Here is a 15,989-nt window from a genome sequence, read left to right as displayed (position 1 = left end):
CGCTCTTGGCTCCTCCCTGACGCTCCCCTCACTAAATTACGTGGCGATTACGGGAAGACAGTGTGTCTGCGTGATGTGCGTCTGCCGTCCCTCGTTTCATTTGCCTCCCGCTTTTGTCTCCCGTCTGCTCCCAGCCAGCGCCATGGTGATGGGACCGCGTCGGGGAGCCTCTGCGGTCTCACCGCCTCCGCTAATCAGGTCCATATGTAGCCCGCGACCGCCCCCCAGCCACCACCACCACCACCACCCACCTACCCGCCTCCGACACCACCACCAGAAAACAGGCGCGGTTTGCAACAAGTTGGGCCGTCGCTCCCCTCGGCGCTGGCTCGTCTCTGTTTGTCTACAACGAAGCGCAGTTTTAATCTTCTAATTTGGTGCCACAGCAACCCCATAATCTCAGCAGTCAAAATTAATTTCTGTTCTCTCCCAAATCTGACACCCCTCCCTCTTCCCTCCAACCCCCCGCCACCCTTTAAGCCTTTTAACAACAACAAGGCCGGCCTGCCAGGATAACCAATCACACTGCAAAAAGAGCACATTCTGGCAGCTATCTGCCTTTTCTTGGAGACACACATAAAGGGGACAGTACTTTATTTATTTATTTATTTTGTCTGAACCTGTGCACACATTAACTTCTGTTGGGTAAGAGGCAGGGGAAGAGGCTGGCTCCCGGTCCTAGCTGCGTGTTTTCATTAGAGGGATTCTTTGTGCTGCTCGGTGGATAAAAAGACAGACATAAAGTACACCGGACATTTAAATGGAGCAAAGGCTTTAAAAGCTTTACAGCTCAGGAAAGGCCTGTTTAACGACAGGCAGCAGCAGTGGCGTTTATGTTGGCCACTTAGAGAGTACTCGTTTCATTTCGTTCTAGAATGTAGAGAGTAAAGAAAAATGATAAATACAATTGTTGCGTTTGTAATGTAAACCCAAAAACTACCACTGACAATAGACTTTGTGCATTATTGTTCCTAAGAACTGTGGCGACCCAGAGTTAGTTGAGTGAATAATCAGAAGTAAATTGATGACATGCAGTTTTCTTATTTTTTGCTGCTAATTGTTTCACAGTAAAAGTTCCAGTGTTGATTTGCAGGGATTCAATGGAAAGAAGTAATGTCAATTACATATGTAAATAAATACAAACTGTTTTCTCTCATTAATACATCCATCCATCATTCACCCATCCATCCATCCATCCATCCATCCATCCATCCTCTATCGCAGCTAATGGTTGCGGGGGTGCAGGAGGCCACTCCAGCTGTGTTGGGGGTGGGGGCGGGCTACATCCTGGACAAGTCGCCAGTTCATCACAGGGTCACAAGGGGGACAAACCACCATTTACACTCACGTTCACACATGCAGACGTGTGCGTGCGCACGCAGCTGTCAGTGGGCACAGCGGCTTGCGCGTCTTTGGACTGGGGCGCAAAGTCAGAGTGCCGGGGGAGGAGCCACGCAGGCACGGCGGAGAACATACAGACTCCGTTGCTGTCTTCAGGTCTACATGGTGTCGCTTATGTACCTCATTTCCTGTTTTGTTTTGATAGTCTGGTTTCCCCTCGTGTCTTTGCTACGCTCACTTCCTCCCATTGTGTGTTTCACCTGTGTCTTGTCGTCCCACCGTCCATTTGAGGAGCTTAAATCGCACAAAACCTCATTTCTAGTTTCCTGGTTTTTGATATTTGTCTCATGATTTGATACCTCTGCCCTTGATTGATTCTTTACCTGACTTCCAACTTGCTGGACTAATTAAACAACCCCGCAGCTACATTTTGTGCACACTGCTGCCTTTTTTTGTGTCCGTCTGTCCTGAAGTTGGCGACGTGCCTGCAGTGTGGTGACTGTGTGAGGAGCGTCGGGCTGCCGTCTCGCCGCTCAACAGGCCAGCCTCCAGTGTTTGGTGAGTTTAGTGTGAAAACAGCCGCAGTGCCAGCGGCTGTCTGAGGTCCTCCCACACACTCGGTCACAACAGACAGCACCAACTTCCCCTTGATGCCAGCTAATCCTCCGCTGCCCCTAGACTCCTAAGAAAACCACGCGCCGAGACTCCAGCGGCGTCGACTCAGGATTTCCAAACGCCAGCGCATCCTTTGTGCGAGGCGCAGGAATGTGACACAACATTATTGATGCATGTGGCGTGTCTAGTTTGAAGCTGACTGCGCAAAAAAAAAAAAAAAAACAAGAGAAAAAGGCAAGGAACTGTTGTTTTCGGCTGGAGATTTTCCCACTGCGAGGATAGAGCGACCAGCCAACGTGCGAAAACAGACACTGCCATGTGTGCACCATTAACAGGCGCGCACAGACAAAACAGTCGGATGGGGTTTGTTGTTTCAGCACGCGCTCGCACGTTTCATTCCAAGGAAAGTAGAAGAATGGGAGGAAAAGACTCTCCGACTCAGCTTTTCCCACGGTCGCACAGAGAGGAGGCTGTTCGCTCACACGCTGAGGTTATCGATGCACTTGCGCAGGAAATATATTCAAGGAAACCTTCCAGGACCCCGTTAGCAAACATTTGCGGCAGCTAATCTTTGCATGGCTCGCCGTGTTCCATGAACTGCAGCAGTTTTCCACCTCCTGCCTCTCAAAACAGCCATTTATTCAGCCTGTATTAATCCCCCGACAGAAGCCCCAAGTCACAAAGCACCAAAGCACCTATAAATAGGAGAAAGTACCGGAAAGCCAAGTGTTAATATTCATGGCAACCATCCAGCTGCTCACTGAGCTGCTCCCCACCTAATTTCTGCCTCTTGTTTTTTCCACTTCTCCATCCAGCTATACAGTGATGCTAAAAAAAGATGCATGAGTAAGAAAAAAAAACACATTTTGCAAGGCTGTTGCAGACTTGCAGTCGTTCCTGGGCCAGGCCCTGTCTGCTCTGTGGTGCGTAAACTGAGCAGAGGAGGGTGGCCCTGATTAGTCAGCTCTGCAAACACGTCCTAATGAATTCCATGATATAGCTGCATCCAACTTTTTTTTTTTCATTTCAGTTTGTATTGCGTTTTAGCTAGGTTGAACACCGCGTCAGTCCAACGCCAGTTCGAGTTAAAACAAATGAAGACATTATCCACCTACAATAAAAGAGCAGTGCAAGTTTTTATTTGACAAATTAAACTGTTCTTCTTAGTGACTGACTAGACTTGGCCAATGGAACATTTTCCAGGCTCTCTGGATTAACTTCAGAAAGTGTCTGGAAACGTGAGAATCTTATAAAAAATACATGACTAAAACAAACCGAATAAACCCAAAATAAACAAACCCCAATAAAGTTCAATGTGAACCATTCAGACTTTTGATGTGCCAGATTATCCACTTGGAAAATTGGCTAAGGCTGTAGGCTGAGTAAAACTTCATTCTTGCCCAAGTTGTCAGTCACCCGGCCTGATAAAACTGCCACGACTGCAGTGTCATTCAAATAACATAAGTGGCAGACAATAGACACAATATCTTGATTGCTTCTTCTTCTTCTCTGTCTTTTTTAAGGTGTCATGGCCCGCTTGTAGCAGTCATTCCCTTTCTTAATTCCGATCGTTTAACGCTAACATCCACAAAGAAAACACTTCCAACGGGAGCTTTTCAGGATGAATGTGCTATAATCTTAGACTGCATTGAATCTCTGTAATCCAGCTTCAGCGCTAAACTACCTTCTAACCGCTTGTAATTGCTCTACCACTTCCACCAACGACCCACTGTGCCTGAGCTCCACGGTGGTTTGCAGGTATCCAAACATCTTTTATGTGAGGACTCGCCGCCTGCCTGCCTGCTGCATCTGGACACAATTGCAATGAACGCAATGAACCAGAACAGAACAGTAACGATGTGGTCAAATGGGGAAAAAACATAACTGCCAGTACTTCTTTTTTCACACCAATTAGCTTGCAGAACTGAATGTGGCCCTGAAGCAGTTCTTACCAGTTAGCAGGAACTGTTCACTTCGGATCGACTCGACCCATTTCCCACTGAAAATGGTCAACTATAGCAATTGTAGAAATAAAAGTTCTGAACTTGTCTCCGTCACCGTACCTTCCACATGATGAGGCATCAGAAGTCAATCACACATGTAGCTCCTGAGCTACCGTCACTGCCTAATATGTGGAAGCTTGCTCATTGCTCATTGTGCCTCAAATATTTTTACCCGCAAGAGTATCAAAACATCTGTTGCCTCTATTTTCTCCTGTTCGCAAGACTGGTTCGCTGGAGCGCAACAAATTCTAGCCCCAACATTGAACATATGCTGCACAGTCTGCATGCATAGTGCACACACAGGTGTGAGAACATTGTCCCTAATAACATACAAAAATGGGACATTTCATCTGAGAAAATTAACACATAAGATGTGTTTGGTGTAGGAGCGACGTAAGCAGAAGTGGGTCTAGTGTGGACTCCCCTATCATTGGGGAAGAAATTTCAGCTTCATCATGTGCAAACAACCAGAGATAAATTTAGAGGCTAAAAGAGAGAGGCGTGAGTGTGAAATATGTTGTGACAAATGGCGGATGGCAAGACCCGACAGGGGAGGGCCAGGACTCTTATTGACTTCAACATTTAATGCAAATTAGTCTAATAATTCACAAGCTCGTCAGCATTGTTTGTTTCCAGCCTGATTGCAGACACACAATGTTGGGTCTCTGGCATTGTTTCACAAAATCCAGTGTTTCTTTATCCGGCCTCATGCGTGACCCGACCATAAGAATCTCGTAAGAATCTCGATTCTATGTGGTAGCGACGGTCAGTTCACGAGCCGCGAGTTAGCCGAGCTCACAGCCGAGGATCACAACATTGCACAAAGCTGCACTCATGGAAACAAAAGTAGGAATGGAGTGTATCCCCTGTTGGGCTTCAGCATACAGAGAATGGATTTAACAAAATCCATTATCCGTAAAAAAGAAAACTGAAAAGCCAACACACGACACATACTTTTTTTTATGATCAACAATATGGAACAATATGGTCGCTGAGTAAATAAACGGGGGTCTAAATGGTGTAAGGCCATATTTTAATCATACAGGGAATCTAGCTTTGCGCAAAGAGAACAAGTTTCGAAGCATCACAGGAAATCACAGGCTGATCAGAGCCGAGATGGAGCTGCCGTTTTCACACATGAAGCTGAGCAACGATGCTCTACACTGGTGATAAAGCCTGTAGACGTCTTTAACACTGGACTGTTTTTCCTCCTTTTGGCATCAGCAAAATATGATACTGTCATTCTAATTCACTGAAATGGGACAAATTGGTTTGTTTCCACGTTTGTTTACCTGTAGGACAAAAAGAGGTCCTAGTGAGTGTGTATTTACAGCCCAGGGTGAGGAGGGGGTTCAGTTCAGAAGAGGGTCTCCTCCGGCGCTGTTGATCCCTCACAGTTTAACCGACACGCTGTTATCGGACTCGCCCGTTTGTTTACACCACAGCGGCTCCAAGGGCTTCGGAGCGGGAGGCGGCCCGGAGGATTATCAGCTCAGGAAGCCGCTGCATGTGTTTTCGGCTCCGTCACTCTATAGTTGATATGAGACGAGGAGGCTGCTGCAACACACACGGCGGCCAGGCGTGCTCAGGTGCAGTTCACTCAGCTGTATCACATCCAGTCCAGTTTGCCATCTGGGGCTCCACCTTGTAAAAGCCTGAGCGCTCACCAAGACTTTCCTCATGCGCTCCACTTCTTCCCTCATCTCACTGACAGCTTTCTCCCTGAAGATCCATCGTTTGCTTGCAACACTTTTACTGTTGTATTTATCTTAAATATTACTTTTCGTGTGTGTAAAGTACACAGTGATCCACTTGTCCGACTCGAAAACGTGTGAGTGCAAACTTGAAGGTCTCATAAAAAGCACTTGACACGTTTTTCCAATCAATTTGTTTCGAGCCTCTCAGCAAACTCTCCAGAACAGAGAAGCGTCCACGCTTTGCATCTTTTGCTTGCCCCACTCTTCTAAAAAACAACCAAAAAAGACAGTGTACTCTGAGTGTTTTGAGAGTTGACCCTTTGTGATGTCACCAAGGGCACTTGATCCTTCAGCGATACCACTACCATGTTATGTCCCAGGCAGGTGGTCATTCCTCCCTCTGAGAAGGCCATGTATCTGTTTCAGTTCCAACGTGTGGAAGGTCTAACATAGCACTGATTTTACACTGAGCATTATTTGCCGGACACTGCAAACAGAGGGATAAATATGCCGTTTTTCTCACTAATTGTGTGCATGGCTGCTCCACTGGAGTCAGGATGAAAAACAAAGCTCCAGACACGGGTTTAACGCTATACCTTGAGAACTGGACAAGAATGGTGGGAAAGTGGATTTAGTGACAAAATCAGAAGGTTTCTGCCTCTCTTTTTTTTCTTTCTTACTTCCCCTTTTCTGCAAACCACTCTGGTAGGTTCCCTTTAAACTGCAGTAAACATGCAACGAGCACACGCAGGTTTCAAGAACATGACAACACAGGTAGAATGCACAACACCCTGCTGCCGAACAGCTCCGTGCGCTCTGACTCACATCCATCCATCCATCCGTCCGTCCGTCCGTCCGTCCCCCCTCCATGCATCCATCCATCCATGCAGTCCATCCATCTCGGCGCACGGGCTCCGAGGAGGAGGGGGAGACGGGGAAAAAACACAGCCTCGCTTACCGTGATTGTCTTCGTCCATGTCGGTTCGCAGGAGCGCCAGGACGGTCCGGTACGGTAGGTGTGTCTGGCCGAGAAGACGCCTGGTCGCGGGCCGATTCCTCTATTCCGACCGCGATCGTCTCCTCTTTCCCCCCGCGCCGCTTGACAAGCCGGCGTGCGCGCTGACAGACAGATGGCAGAGTCGCTCTGCTGTGATGCTGGTGTCAGCGGCGGTATCGATGGAGGGAGACGCGCTTTAACACGCGGTCAAACAAGGAGGTGAGACCGTGAGAAGAAACGGGACGGGGCTCCTCGGCGGTGGGAGAGATGTTTCGGATGCGTCCGGAGAGTCGACTGGCTGCTCCCTCTGCTCCATCCTCAGGCTCCTCCGTCACAGTAGCTACACTGCAAGCGGGGCGACGTCATCAAGCCCCGCCCCTGCCAACTGCACCCCCACACCTACACGCACGCACGCACGCACACACACACACACACACACACACACACACACACACACACACACACACGAAACGCAGCTTCTTTGAATGAGTTTTTTATTCTTTATTTCCATATATTCGACAAGAATACTCGAGTAGAAAGAATGCAAAGAAAAAGAAGAACTGGAACAAAACATTCTCAATGTATTGTCCAGGTTGCTTTCCTTAGAGTATACTTAATATTACGCACTGGTCCTGTAAGAGCGTTTTTGACCCTTTTAATCACATGATTATTTTTTTTATTTTTATGGAATTGCTATTACATTGACGTTTTCCTTAGTAAAAGTCAGAAAAATACCATGTTTTATTGTAGATTTGATGGAGATGAAGAATCATTTGGAAAGAAGGGCAATAAATTCTGACTCTGATGTCATCGTTTTTAATTCTTTTTTTTCCCCACCCTTGTTCCAAAGTTTACTGCTGCCCTCTGACCCCTACAGTCCAAAGAAAAACCATGTGAGAAAATATTTTTCCTTGAATGGTCTGTAGCTAACTATGAAAGAGCTATTTACAGAAGGGTGGTGTTAGTCATACTTTCACTGTGACATGTCGCTTCTTCCTGTAAAACAGAGTCAAAAAGGGAATGTGTTAAATGAATCCCCATTATCTTATACAATTATTTAGAAGAACAATGTGAGCAGAAATATGAGTCGGCTTTGTCACGTTTCAATTTTGTTAAAAAATATCTTTCGTTTTTATAGATCATATTCCCTATCTAGTTTTAAAGACTCAGTGTATAAGATTTAGCAGCCTCTAGTGGTAAGACAGCATATTTCGAACAACATTATTGATTATCCCTTTTCTCTGATGTCTCTCTTGATCTCACATCTTCATTAGGCCAGTTGTCACACTGGGGTAAAACTCTAAAACCCCAAACAAATCTACATCATGTGCAATTGTAGATATATAATATGATTGTCCGTATTCTCTTGTTTTATTTCATTGCATTCAATCACTGGAAATGTTGCATATAGGACCACAAACTGGTTTTAATCAGGTAATATCAGCATTTCTCATGGTCAGGGTGAAGTCATCATAATAGGGACGAATTACTGCAGAACAACCCCTCCATTAGAGGATTAAAGATGACCTAGATATTGATTTTTTTTCATCTGATGTTGTGCACTGGAGGTTATCCATTACTCTGACCGAAACAATTAAATTGTGAGCACACAAGCCATTATTTTTATTTATATACACAAATGCACCATGTTTGTGTACACCCTGTTATTATTAGCATCAAGTGTCCATTTCCCACTATTTGTTGTGACACATTGGTGGTCGTAAAGCAGGGTTTTAAAAGCAACGAGGCAGAGGGAATTCAGATGTGTTTATATGACTGCACAACAAAAAGAGCGCGCATTGATGTCATTTTCTACTATTCATATCATACTGCTGCATGTTTTTTACATCGCAAAATTAGGTTTCCTGAAATTGAATAAGCTGAATTTTGCAGAAAGCTCATTCAAATCATAATTAAAACATGACTTTCTGGCTTTGTCTCTTATTTAAAGCGTGTAACAAGGTATTTAAGGTTTATTTTAATTTCTAATCTTGAATTATTCACACAATATTTCAAGTTCGAACTGCTTCCTAAAGCCAAGTGCAAAGAATGTTCATCCAATATTGGTGCAGGCATGACTATTAATATGTAATATGTAAGTAAATATGGCCTTTAGTGGGAATCCAGCTTCCTGATTGTTGGCGGCCCTGTGAACCAATGAACCCACTGAGTCTTTTTCTGGGAAGATCTGGGCCACCCCAGCAGTGATGCACTGCAGGGAGAAACACGTAGTGAAGGCACAGCGTGGTGTCCTCTGCTCAGGAAGGGAGTTGTGTCCAGGACTCATTATAGTGCGCCGCATGGGAACAAAGGAAAGGAAGGGATGGGATCAATCTGCCCTTCCTCACCGTCATTGGATTACAAAAACTGAATTTGATCAAATGTAGTCATCTACCTCCTACTGCATAGCCATCATGTTAGGTAATCTACTTGCGCATATATATATATATATGTATATATATATATATATATATACATAATAGAGATCTGTGCTTCAAGTTCAGTACAAATACGATCCCTCTGGGAGTTAAACAGGAAGATCCAACCTTCTCATTAAATTTTAAAGTTTGTATGTGTTGAATTTTCCCTTCCAACTTACGTAAAGCTCCAACTGTTATGCAACAAGTCTGGAAACTGCTCCATGGCCACAATGTGTCCTTAGTTTTTCCTCCCTTTTACGCAGACTAACAACACCTTTTCCTGCTTCGTAACATCCACTAGCGGCGTAGCCAGGCTGACATAACTGGTGCATTTGTCCATTGTTTCATACACTAGGACTGACCTCAGCGTTACTGGAAGCAGGAAAGCCCAGTCCAAATTTGGCCTACAGATTTCCATTTCCATTCAGTGGAGATGTTCCTTTGTTTATAATAATCAAACAACCAAAATGCCAAGATAATTAAGAGCCAATGATCTATTGAGCTTTAGGCATCACTTGGTTCAAGTCAGAGATCATCTGTCTTGTGATGCGATCTCATGTTGCTCATACAAGCGCTCCCTTCTCTGGGAACAATGTGCACATAGTTATGCTTTTCACTTACATGTCCTTCTTCGAATTGGAAACATACAACCATATGAGAACTATACTACAAAAACAAGAACGACAGCAAAACCAATAGTTTGATGTTTGTCCACTGAAAATGCTCAGGGCATAAACAAATACCAATTTTAAAGGACTGTTACAATTTATCTGCAGCTTCTTCTCGTAAATTTCCACACGCACAGCCCTGAAGGCCAGCCTCCAGTGAAGCACTGGGAGTGTCACATGATGACGCCATCAAATCTCCACTTTCACCAACTCTGCTGTAATGTGCAGATTTTTTTTTATTTTTTTTTTTATTAATGTGTGTGTGTGTGTGTGTGTGTGTGTGCATGCATGCATGCGAGCGTGCGTGTGTCTGCATGAGAAAAGAACAGAACTTCCTTAGTACTCTGAATAATTCTGTCTGTGTGACAAACTGCTGCACGGACACTGCAGAGAAGGAAACGCTTCAGTTTCCAGCTTCAGTGGAACCAGTAGGGGGGAGTTCATGTCTTTCTTCTTTATATAATTCACTTATGTGCAGCCAATCAGTGTAACAGCGGAATTAATCCATTAGCTATTCACAATGACAGGGAGCTGTGCCAGCCTCAACAAATGAAGCCTTTGTCTTGTGACTGCACCGGAAGTCAATCCGGCAACACCAAATTTCATTTAAGGGGAGTTCTCTCTCACACTCGCACATCAAGTGAATTTCAAAATAGGCCAAGAACATAAATGACACAAGACCAAAGACTCAGCCACTCCGATTAATATTTAACCCGTAAACTTTGCCCGAGTCGGACGTCATCGTACCATCCGCTGAAATGATATTCGCTGCTTTACACTGACAAGCCTGCAGAGAAGAAACACTGCATGGATGCGCTTCACATTTGACTGGGAGCAAGAGGGTCTAGGGGGCGCCATATGTCAGCCACATTAGAGACGTGGACCGCCTGACCTTCTGGTCCATCGTCCTCACTGGTCCATCCACTTGCTTTATATGTCTGATTATAACACAAGTGGTATAAATACACTGTGTACATGTTCCTCGACTCATTTGAAGTTTTATTGTATTGTATTTTGTTGTATTGTATTGATTTTTTGCAACACAAACTTATATTTTCAAGGATTAGGAGAAATGCAGTTATCATTAAATTCACATTTATGAACTTTATATATAACAGCATTTCTACACTGCCATGAATGCATCCGTCATCTGCTACATGCAACAAGTCAACATGCAGAGGCTGATATAAAAATGTGTCCCAGGGTTCAAATATTATGCAAATGTTCAGATCTTGATGCATTTGGATCTGCAGTGGCACACCCTTGCATGATTTTTAATCTCCTGAACTGATGCTGATTTGGACCTTAGATAAAAACAAGCCGGCCAAGATGTTGATTGTCAGAGTTTTTCATACCCCTCTGCAATAAGTAGATTGATGACATTTTACAAAATTCTGCCTCGGGGTTCTTCTCTAAAGATCATTAATCCATGACAAATATGGTCACATTTTAGTCATTTTATGACTATATGAAATCACTGCAAACAGACCTGATCCCTTGCCCCACTCTCCCTGAGGAACCACACTGCAAGCCACTCCCACAGCAAGAACGTTTGTTGCCAGGTCTTTTGTGGACAAGTAGTGATCTCAGACTTTTGAAAAAAAAAAAAAAGAATCAGGAGCAGTTAAAGAAAATCTGTCTACCATAGAATCACGTGCACTGAGCTTGGACAGGGACATTCTTCACATCAGACAATCACAAACTGGCACCCCTGTGAGAATCTGGATACACAACTTCAATGTCGGAGATTTCTGCACAGCAACTCCCTTTTAGCGGCAGTCAGACGTCCATCCATCCATCCATCCATCCATCCATCCATCCATCTTTCAGCCATCCAACCATCCATCCATCCTTCCATCTTTCAGCCATCCAACCATCCAGCGGCTCTCTTGGCTTCTTTTCAGCAGGGATGCTGCAGGCGTCTAACCTGCTTGCTGACCCATGCTGTTATAATGAGGTGAAGGCCAAGCCACAGAACCTCAATGTTTCAGCCGTCTGCATGAAAATCTGAACTATTCTTAATTGGACACACTGATTATTCACTGTCTACTTAATCGTCTCTTGACTCTGCTCTGCGATTAAACTTACAGTATTACGTCACCTTTGTGCCGCGAAAGAGAGCCTCCTGCTATTATCACTTACTTCTCTTGGAGATGTGCTAATAATCTCCCGCCTAGCAAAGCTTTGGGCCGAGCGTGGATGCGTGGATTGAAGGAATTCCTTCCTCTCGAAACCTCAGCAGAGAAATTCTGCAGACACAAACTCGCACTTCCTTCCTCACAATGTTGAATGAAGCAGGTTGTGTTGGAAAAAAAAAAGAAGAAGCAGAAAGTGCAGAAAAAAGAGAAAAGGCGAAGGGACGTATCTTTTTGACAGGAAATACAGAGCTGTGATCAGGCAAAAACTTCCTGTCACATCAGCAACAGCAGCATGTGACTCATGTCACAGTCGTGGTCGCAGGGATGACTCATGGCCTGATTGGTCGGACATCATCATAAAAAATGACTTGGCTAATAGGCAGGCAAGCTGGATGGTCCCACTGTCATACAGCGTCTTTTTGAAAGGGATGCACATCTGCTGCTTTTTGCAGATAAACACGCTGCCTGAAACCCACCAATTAATCCACATTAAAGGTCCCCCAGTACGACCATTTTCAGATCTTCCATCCCAGGCCCCAGTGGAGCAATCTTGAATAATTCATTATCCAAACAAATCATAGCTAAACAGGAAATGGGCCTCTTTAGCCCAAAGTTGATCTTGATCTTGTCTTACAAAGTCCGAGTTTTTGGTTTCCTGTTTATTTTTTCCCAATTTGTTTATTAAAAAAGTGACGATGCATATTAATAAACCGACAAGCTGTAAATGAGCCAAAATTCTAGAATGCAGGCAATTCAGAATGGATAATAAAACATAATGTAACAATGAAAAAACAAAAACAGAACAGATAACCCAAAAAGCAAACAACAAAACAGAATAATTACTTACAAATTGTCATACTATGTTAGTTTCGGTTATCCAAAAAAATCTATATTTCCATACCCAATGTACTTATTGTAGTCTTTTCTTCTGTGTCAAACTTTAATTTCAAATTCTCACTTGTGACATCTTATTTCCAGATTTTCATGTTTTTTCCTGCAAAGTTGAGCAAGCTGAGAACATAAAAAAAAAAAAAAGAAATTCTCTGGGGAGTTCACAAACTGGTTAGAGAGTGGTGTGCCAGAAAACACGGGTATGGTCACAGCCTCTCTGAGTTGTTCATGCAGTGCCGCTGTGGATGCAGAACTTGCGCAAGACATCCAGCTGTGACACAAAGCAAAACACTGTAAGGTGATTCTGTTATCGAAACAACCAATCGGCAACCCATGCAATTAACAGCTACAGAAATCAATTTTAAAAAAGTGCTGCAGTTGGAGCCACTGATAATACCGAACATCTCAAAACCAGATCAGTCATACTGACCTGTACAGAAAAGCGGCAAGACAAAACCAAACCTACTGGCCTCGCTTCGCTAAAACTGTGAGATAACAGGAGTGTTTAAACATCAGCACCCTGCAACTGGCACTTGAGTCGAGCCTGAACCACATTATGTGATCGCTCATCTCCTCCTGAGGGCATTTTCAATTCAATGCCATTTGGTTTTGATTGCCTGCAGGCTGTCAATCTGAGGGCTGGCCAAAATGTGTGCGCTGCGAAGGGTCATTAAATCTTGGTGATTATTCAGAGAGCTAATGATCTGATAAAATGGCTTTTAAACCACAACGTGGAGGAAGGTGTCCGCAGACTGAGAATGAGGGGGAGGACAGCGTGACCAACGGAGCTTCGACGTTGAAAGTGATCCGTCCTGCAAAAACACACTTTTATGTCATTAGTGAACTCATCAAAAACAGTTGTTGCAGCAAGATAACACAGAGACACGGACAATCACAAGTCGCCTACATGTCTCCTCAAATTAGCGACTTCAGATAAAAAGTTCCTCCAGGACCTTCCGGTCTGGATGATGCCATCCAGATGCTTCTCTAGTTCTAGTTTGCAATTTCATGTTCTGGACAAGATAGTTTCAAGATAGTTTAGTTTAGATCTAATTAAAGACAGTTCACAAACCCAGGACGGCTAGATTTTAACCAACTTGCTGGTAAGAAAGTCTTTTAGAATAATTTCTATCACCAGCTTCGACTATGGTCAGATGGTGGTCAGAGATGTCCTGTTTTAGCCCGACACAGCTACAAAAACAAAATTCAGACCATCCTTGTTCAACAAGTGGAAGAATTCAATTTACACATCTCAGCCAGCAGAGATACTGGACACACTGTAGAAAATGTATGTGTGACAGTGGCGGGCGGTCCTGTCACTATGCCTCCAATAGATCATGCACCCTGGCTACATGGCCAATGGGATATCCCTTTGGCCGAATGGTTAAGCGAGCATGGCTATTATCCGGGAGTCTGGGGTTTGAAGCCCGCCCGGGCCCTCTGCGCCTTGCCACATATGTATAGATGATTAGTTATTGGTGTCCAGTTAAAGGCTTAATTCTCATATTGGACCTGAGTTGGGTAAATGTTAAAGTTATTCTGGAAGAAACACTCAAAGTCACACGAGTCAACACAATTTTTTTGATTAATTTTCTTGTATAACTTACAGTGATCATCGGTTCAGTTGTCTTAATGTCCCAAGACTGATTTGTCAAAAGATATTAAGGCAGATAAGTTTTTTTTTTTTTTTTTCATTATACACGCATTTAATCTGACAAATGTGGCTAATTAACTTTAAAAAGTTTCTGGAAAACCATTTGGCTCATATCAAATTGTCATAGCAAATATATTTTATTTGTCCCGCCTGCTGATGTTCCCCTCCACCTCAGTTTGTCACAGCGATGTCCCACAGCGTGGCCCCACAGCGTTTTACAGCCTCCCTGCAGATGTGCGGCGACAGGCCTGTTTATCCTTCATTAATCTCTCTCCTCTGCTTTTTACCCCCCTGCACTAATGGTGATGTTCATCCTATTAATGTGCTGTTCGCTGGGAAAATCCCCCAATAACATAATCCACAGTCGGCGTTACTAATGCGCGGGCCTCCCCTGTGTGCTCGTTTGCCTGTGAGTGTTTGTCAGGAAAGAGCTGGTAGTGGTGCAATCAACGGGCGGTGCTTACAAGACAGAAACCTGCAAAGAAATGCCAAGGTTGTGAGTCATAATCCCCCGCTAAACCATTTTTGACCTCTTTTCTTGTTCTTCTGTGTTTTAACACCAAATGAAAACAATATGGTGCGAATGTGGATGACTCTGACTCATTGTGTGTGTATTGCTCAGTATTACGTTGGGTCCAAAGCGTTGATTTGCAAGTGAACATGAGTGTATTTTGTTAGAATGATTTTATTTATTTATGTTTAAATATGTTTGTTTGATTTCCACTTTCGACCCGGATTGGCAATTAAGAGTGAAGCAATGTTTTGCAGTTATTACTACAAATACTTGACAATGCTGCCCTCTCCTGTACTAAAGCAAAACTGCAGGAAGGTTGACCAATCTTAAAACATTGATGACAAAAAAACGTAAGTCACAGCTAACCCCTAAAATGCTCAAATGTAATAGTAGCACGTAAAGCATTTCATTTGATGACTGAATCTTATCTGGATGTGTGAATATTCCAGTGAGCAAAACACAGAGTAATGCTGGACAACAAGCAGAAACTTTTGTTTTGTTATTTACACAGTTAATCAGCCAAAACAAAAATTTCTAAATATACTCTACTTAATAATTAAAAAAAAATAATAATAAAAAATCAACAAAAAGTGTTGTTTAGTGGTAAATACATATAATTTATTTAAATTAGAACTGAACCGGCGAGTAAATAATTGTCCATTTTGTCTACGCAAATAAAATATTTTCAAATAAGTTTTTATTCATGCAAGAATATTGATGGTTTCCTAGATGTTGCCTTTAATCTTTTCCTCATTGCCCTTACACGATTTTTATATATATATTTATATTCAGTTTAATATTGTGGGAATATATCAAATCAACATCACTTTATTTGTTCTCAAATCAACATCATTTAGTTTGTTTGTTCTCTGTCTCTGTCTTTCAGTCAGGACATTGGCTGTACAAACTTGCCAGGAATCAATATGCAGTATTTCGTCAATCACTTGTTGCATGTGACGTACATAACCACTGTGTGTCGCTGTTTAGCCGCCTTTCACTAACCGGATGTGGACCTGCAGTCTTCCAACTGTGGGCGTTTTTTTCCCTTCAA

At 43.5% G+C, this 15,989-nt stretch overlaps 1 protein-coding gene across 1 annotated transcript in view; it reads right to left on the bottom strand.

Annotated features, from left to right (window-relative positions):
* LOC142893769 (cytohesin-3-like) overlaps positions 1-6,989 on the bottom strand; it is a 31,766-nt gene extending 24,777 nt beyond the window's left edge. The window contains exon 1 of the mRNA XM_076034645.1: positions 6,615-6,989. Coding sequence (XP_075890760.1) covers positions 6,615-6,633 — 19 coding nt within the window. The 5' untranslated portion in view covers positions 6,634-6,989. The remainder of the gene's footprint in view (positions 1-6,614) is intronic.
* Positions 6,990-15,989: the final 9,000 nt, after the last annotated feature.

The sequence above is a fragment of the Nelusetta ayraudi genome, unplaced genomic scaffold (assembly GCF_046127955.1).
Source record: "Nelusetta ayraudi isolate G7.1 ecotype Tasmania unplaced genomic scaffold, CSIRO-AGI_Nayr_v1 ptg000042l, whole genome shotgun sequence".
NCBI classification, from domain to species: domain Eukaryota; kingdom Metazoa; phylum Chordata; class Actinopteri; order Tetraodontiformes; family Monacanthidae; genus Nelusetta; species Nelusetta ayraudi.
This window is presented reverse-complemented; position numbering and strand designations above follow the sequence as displayed.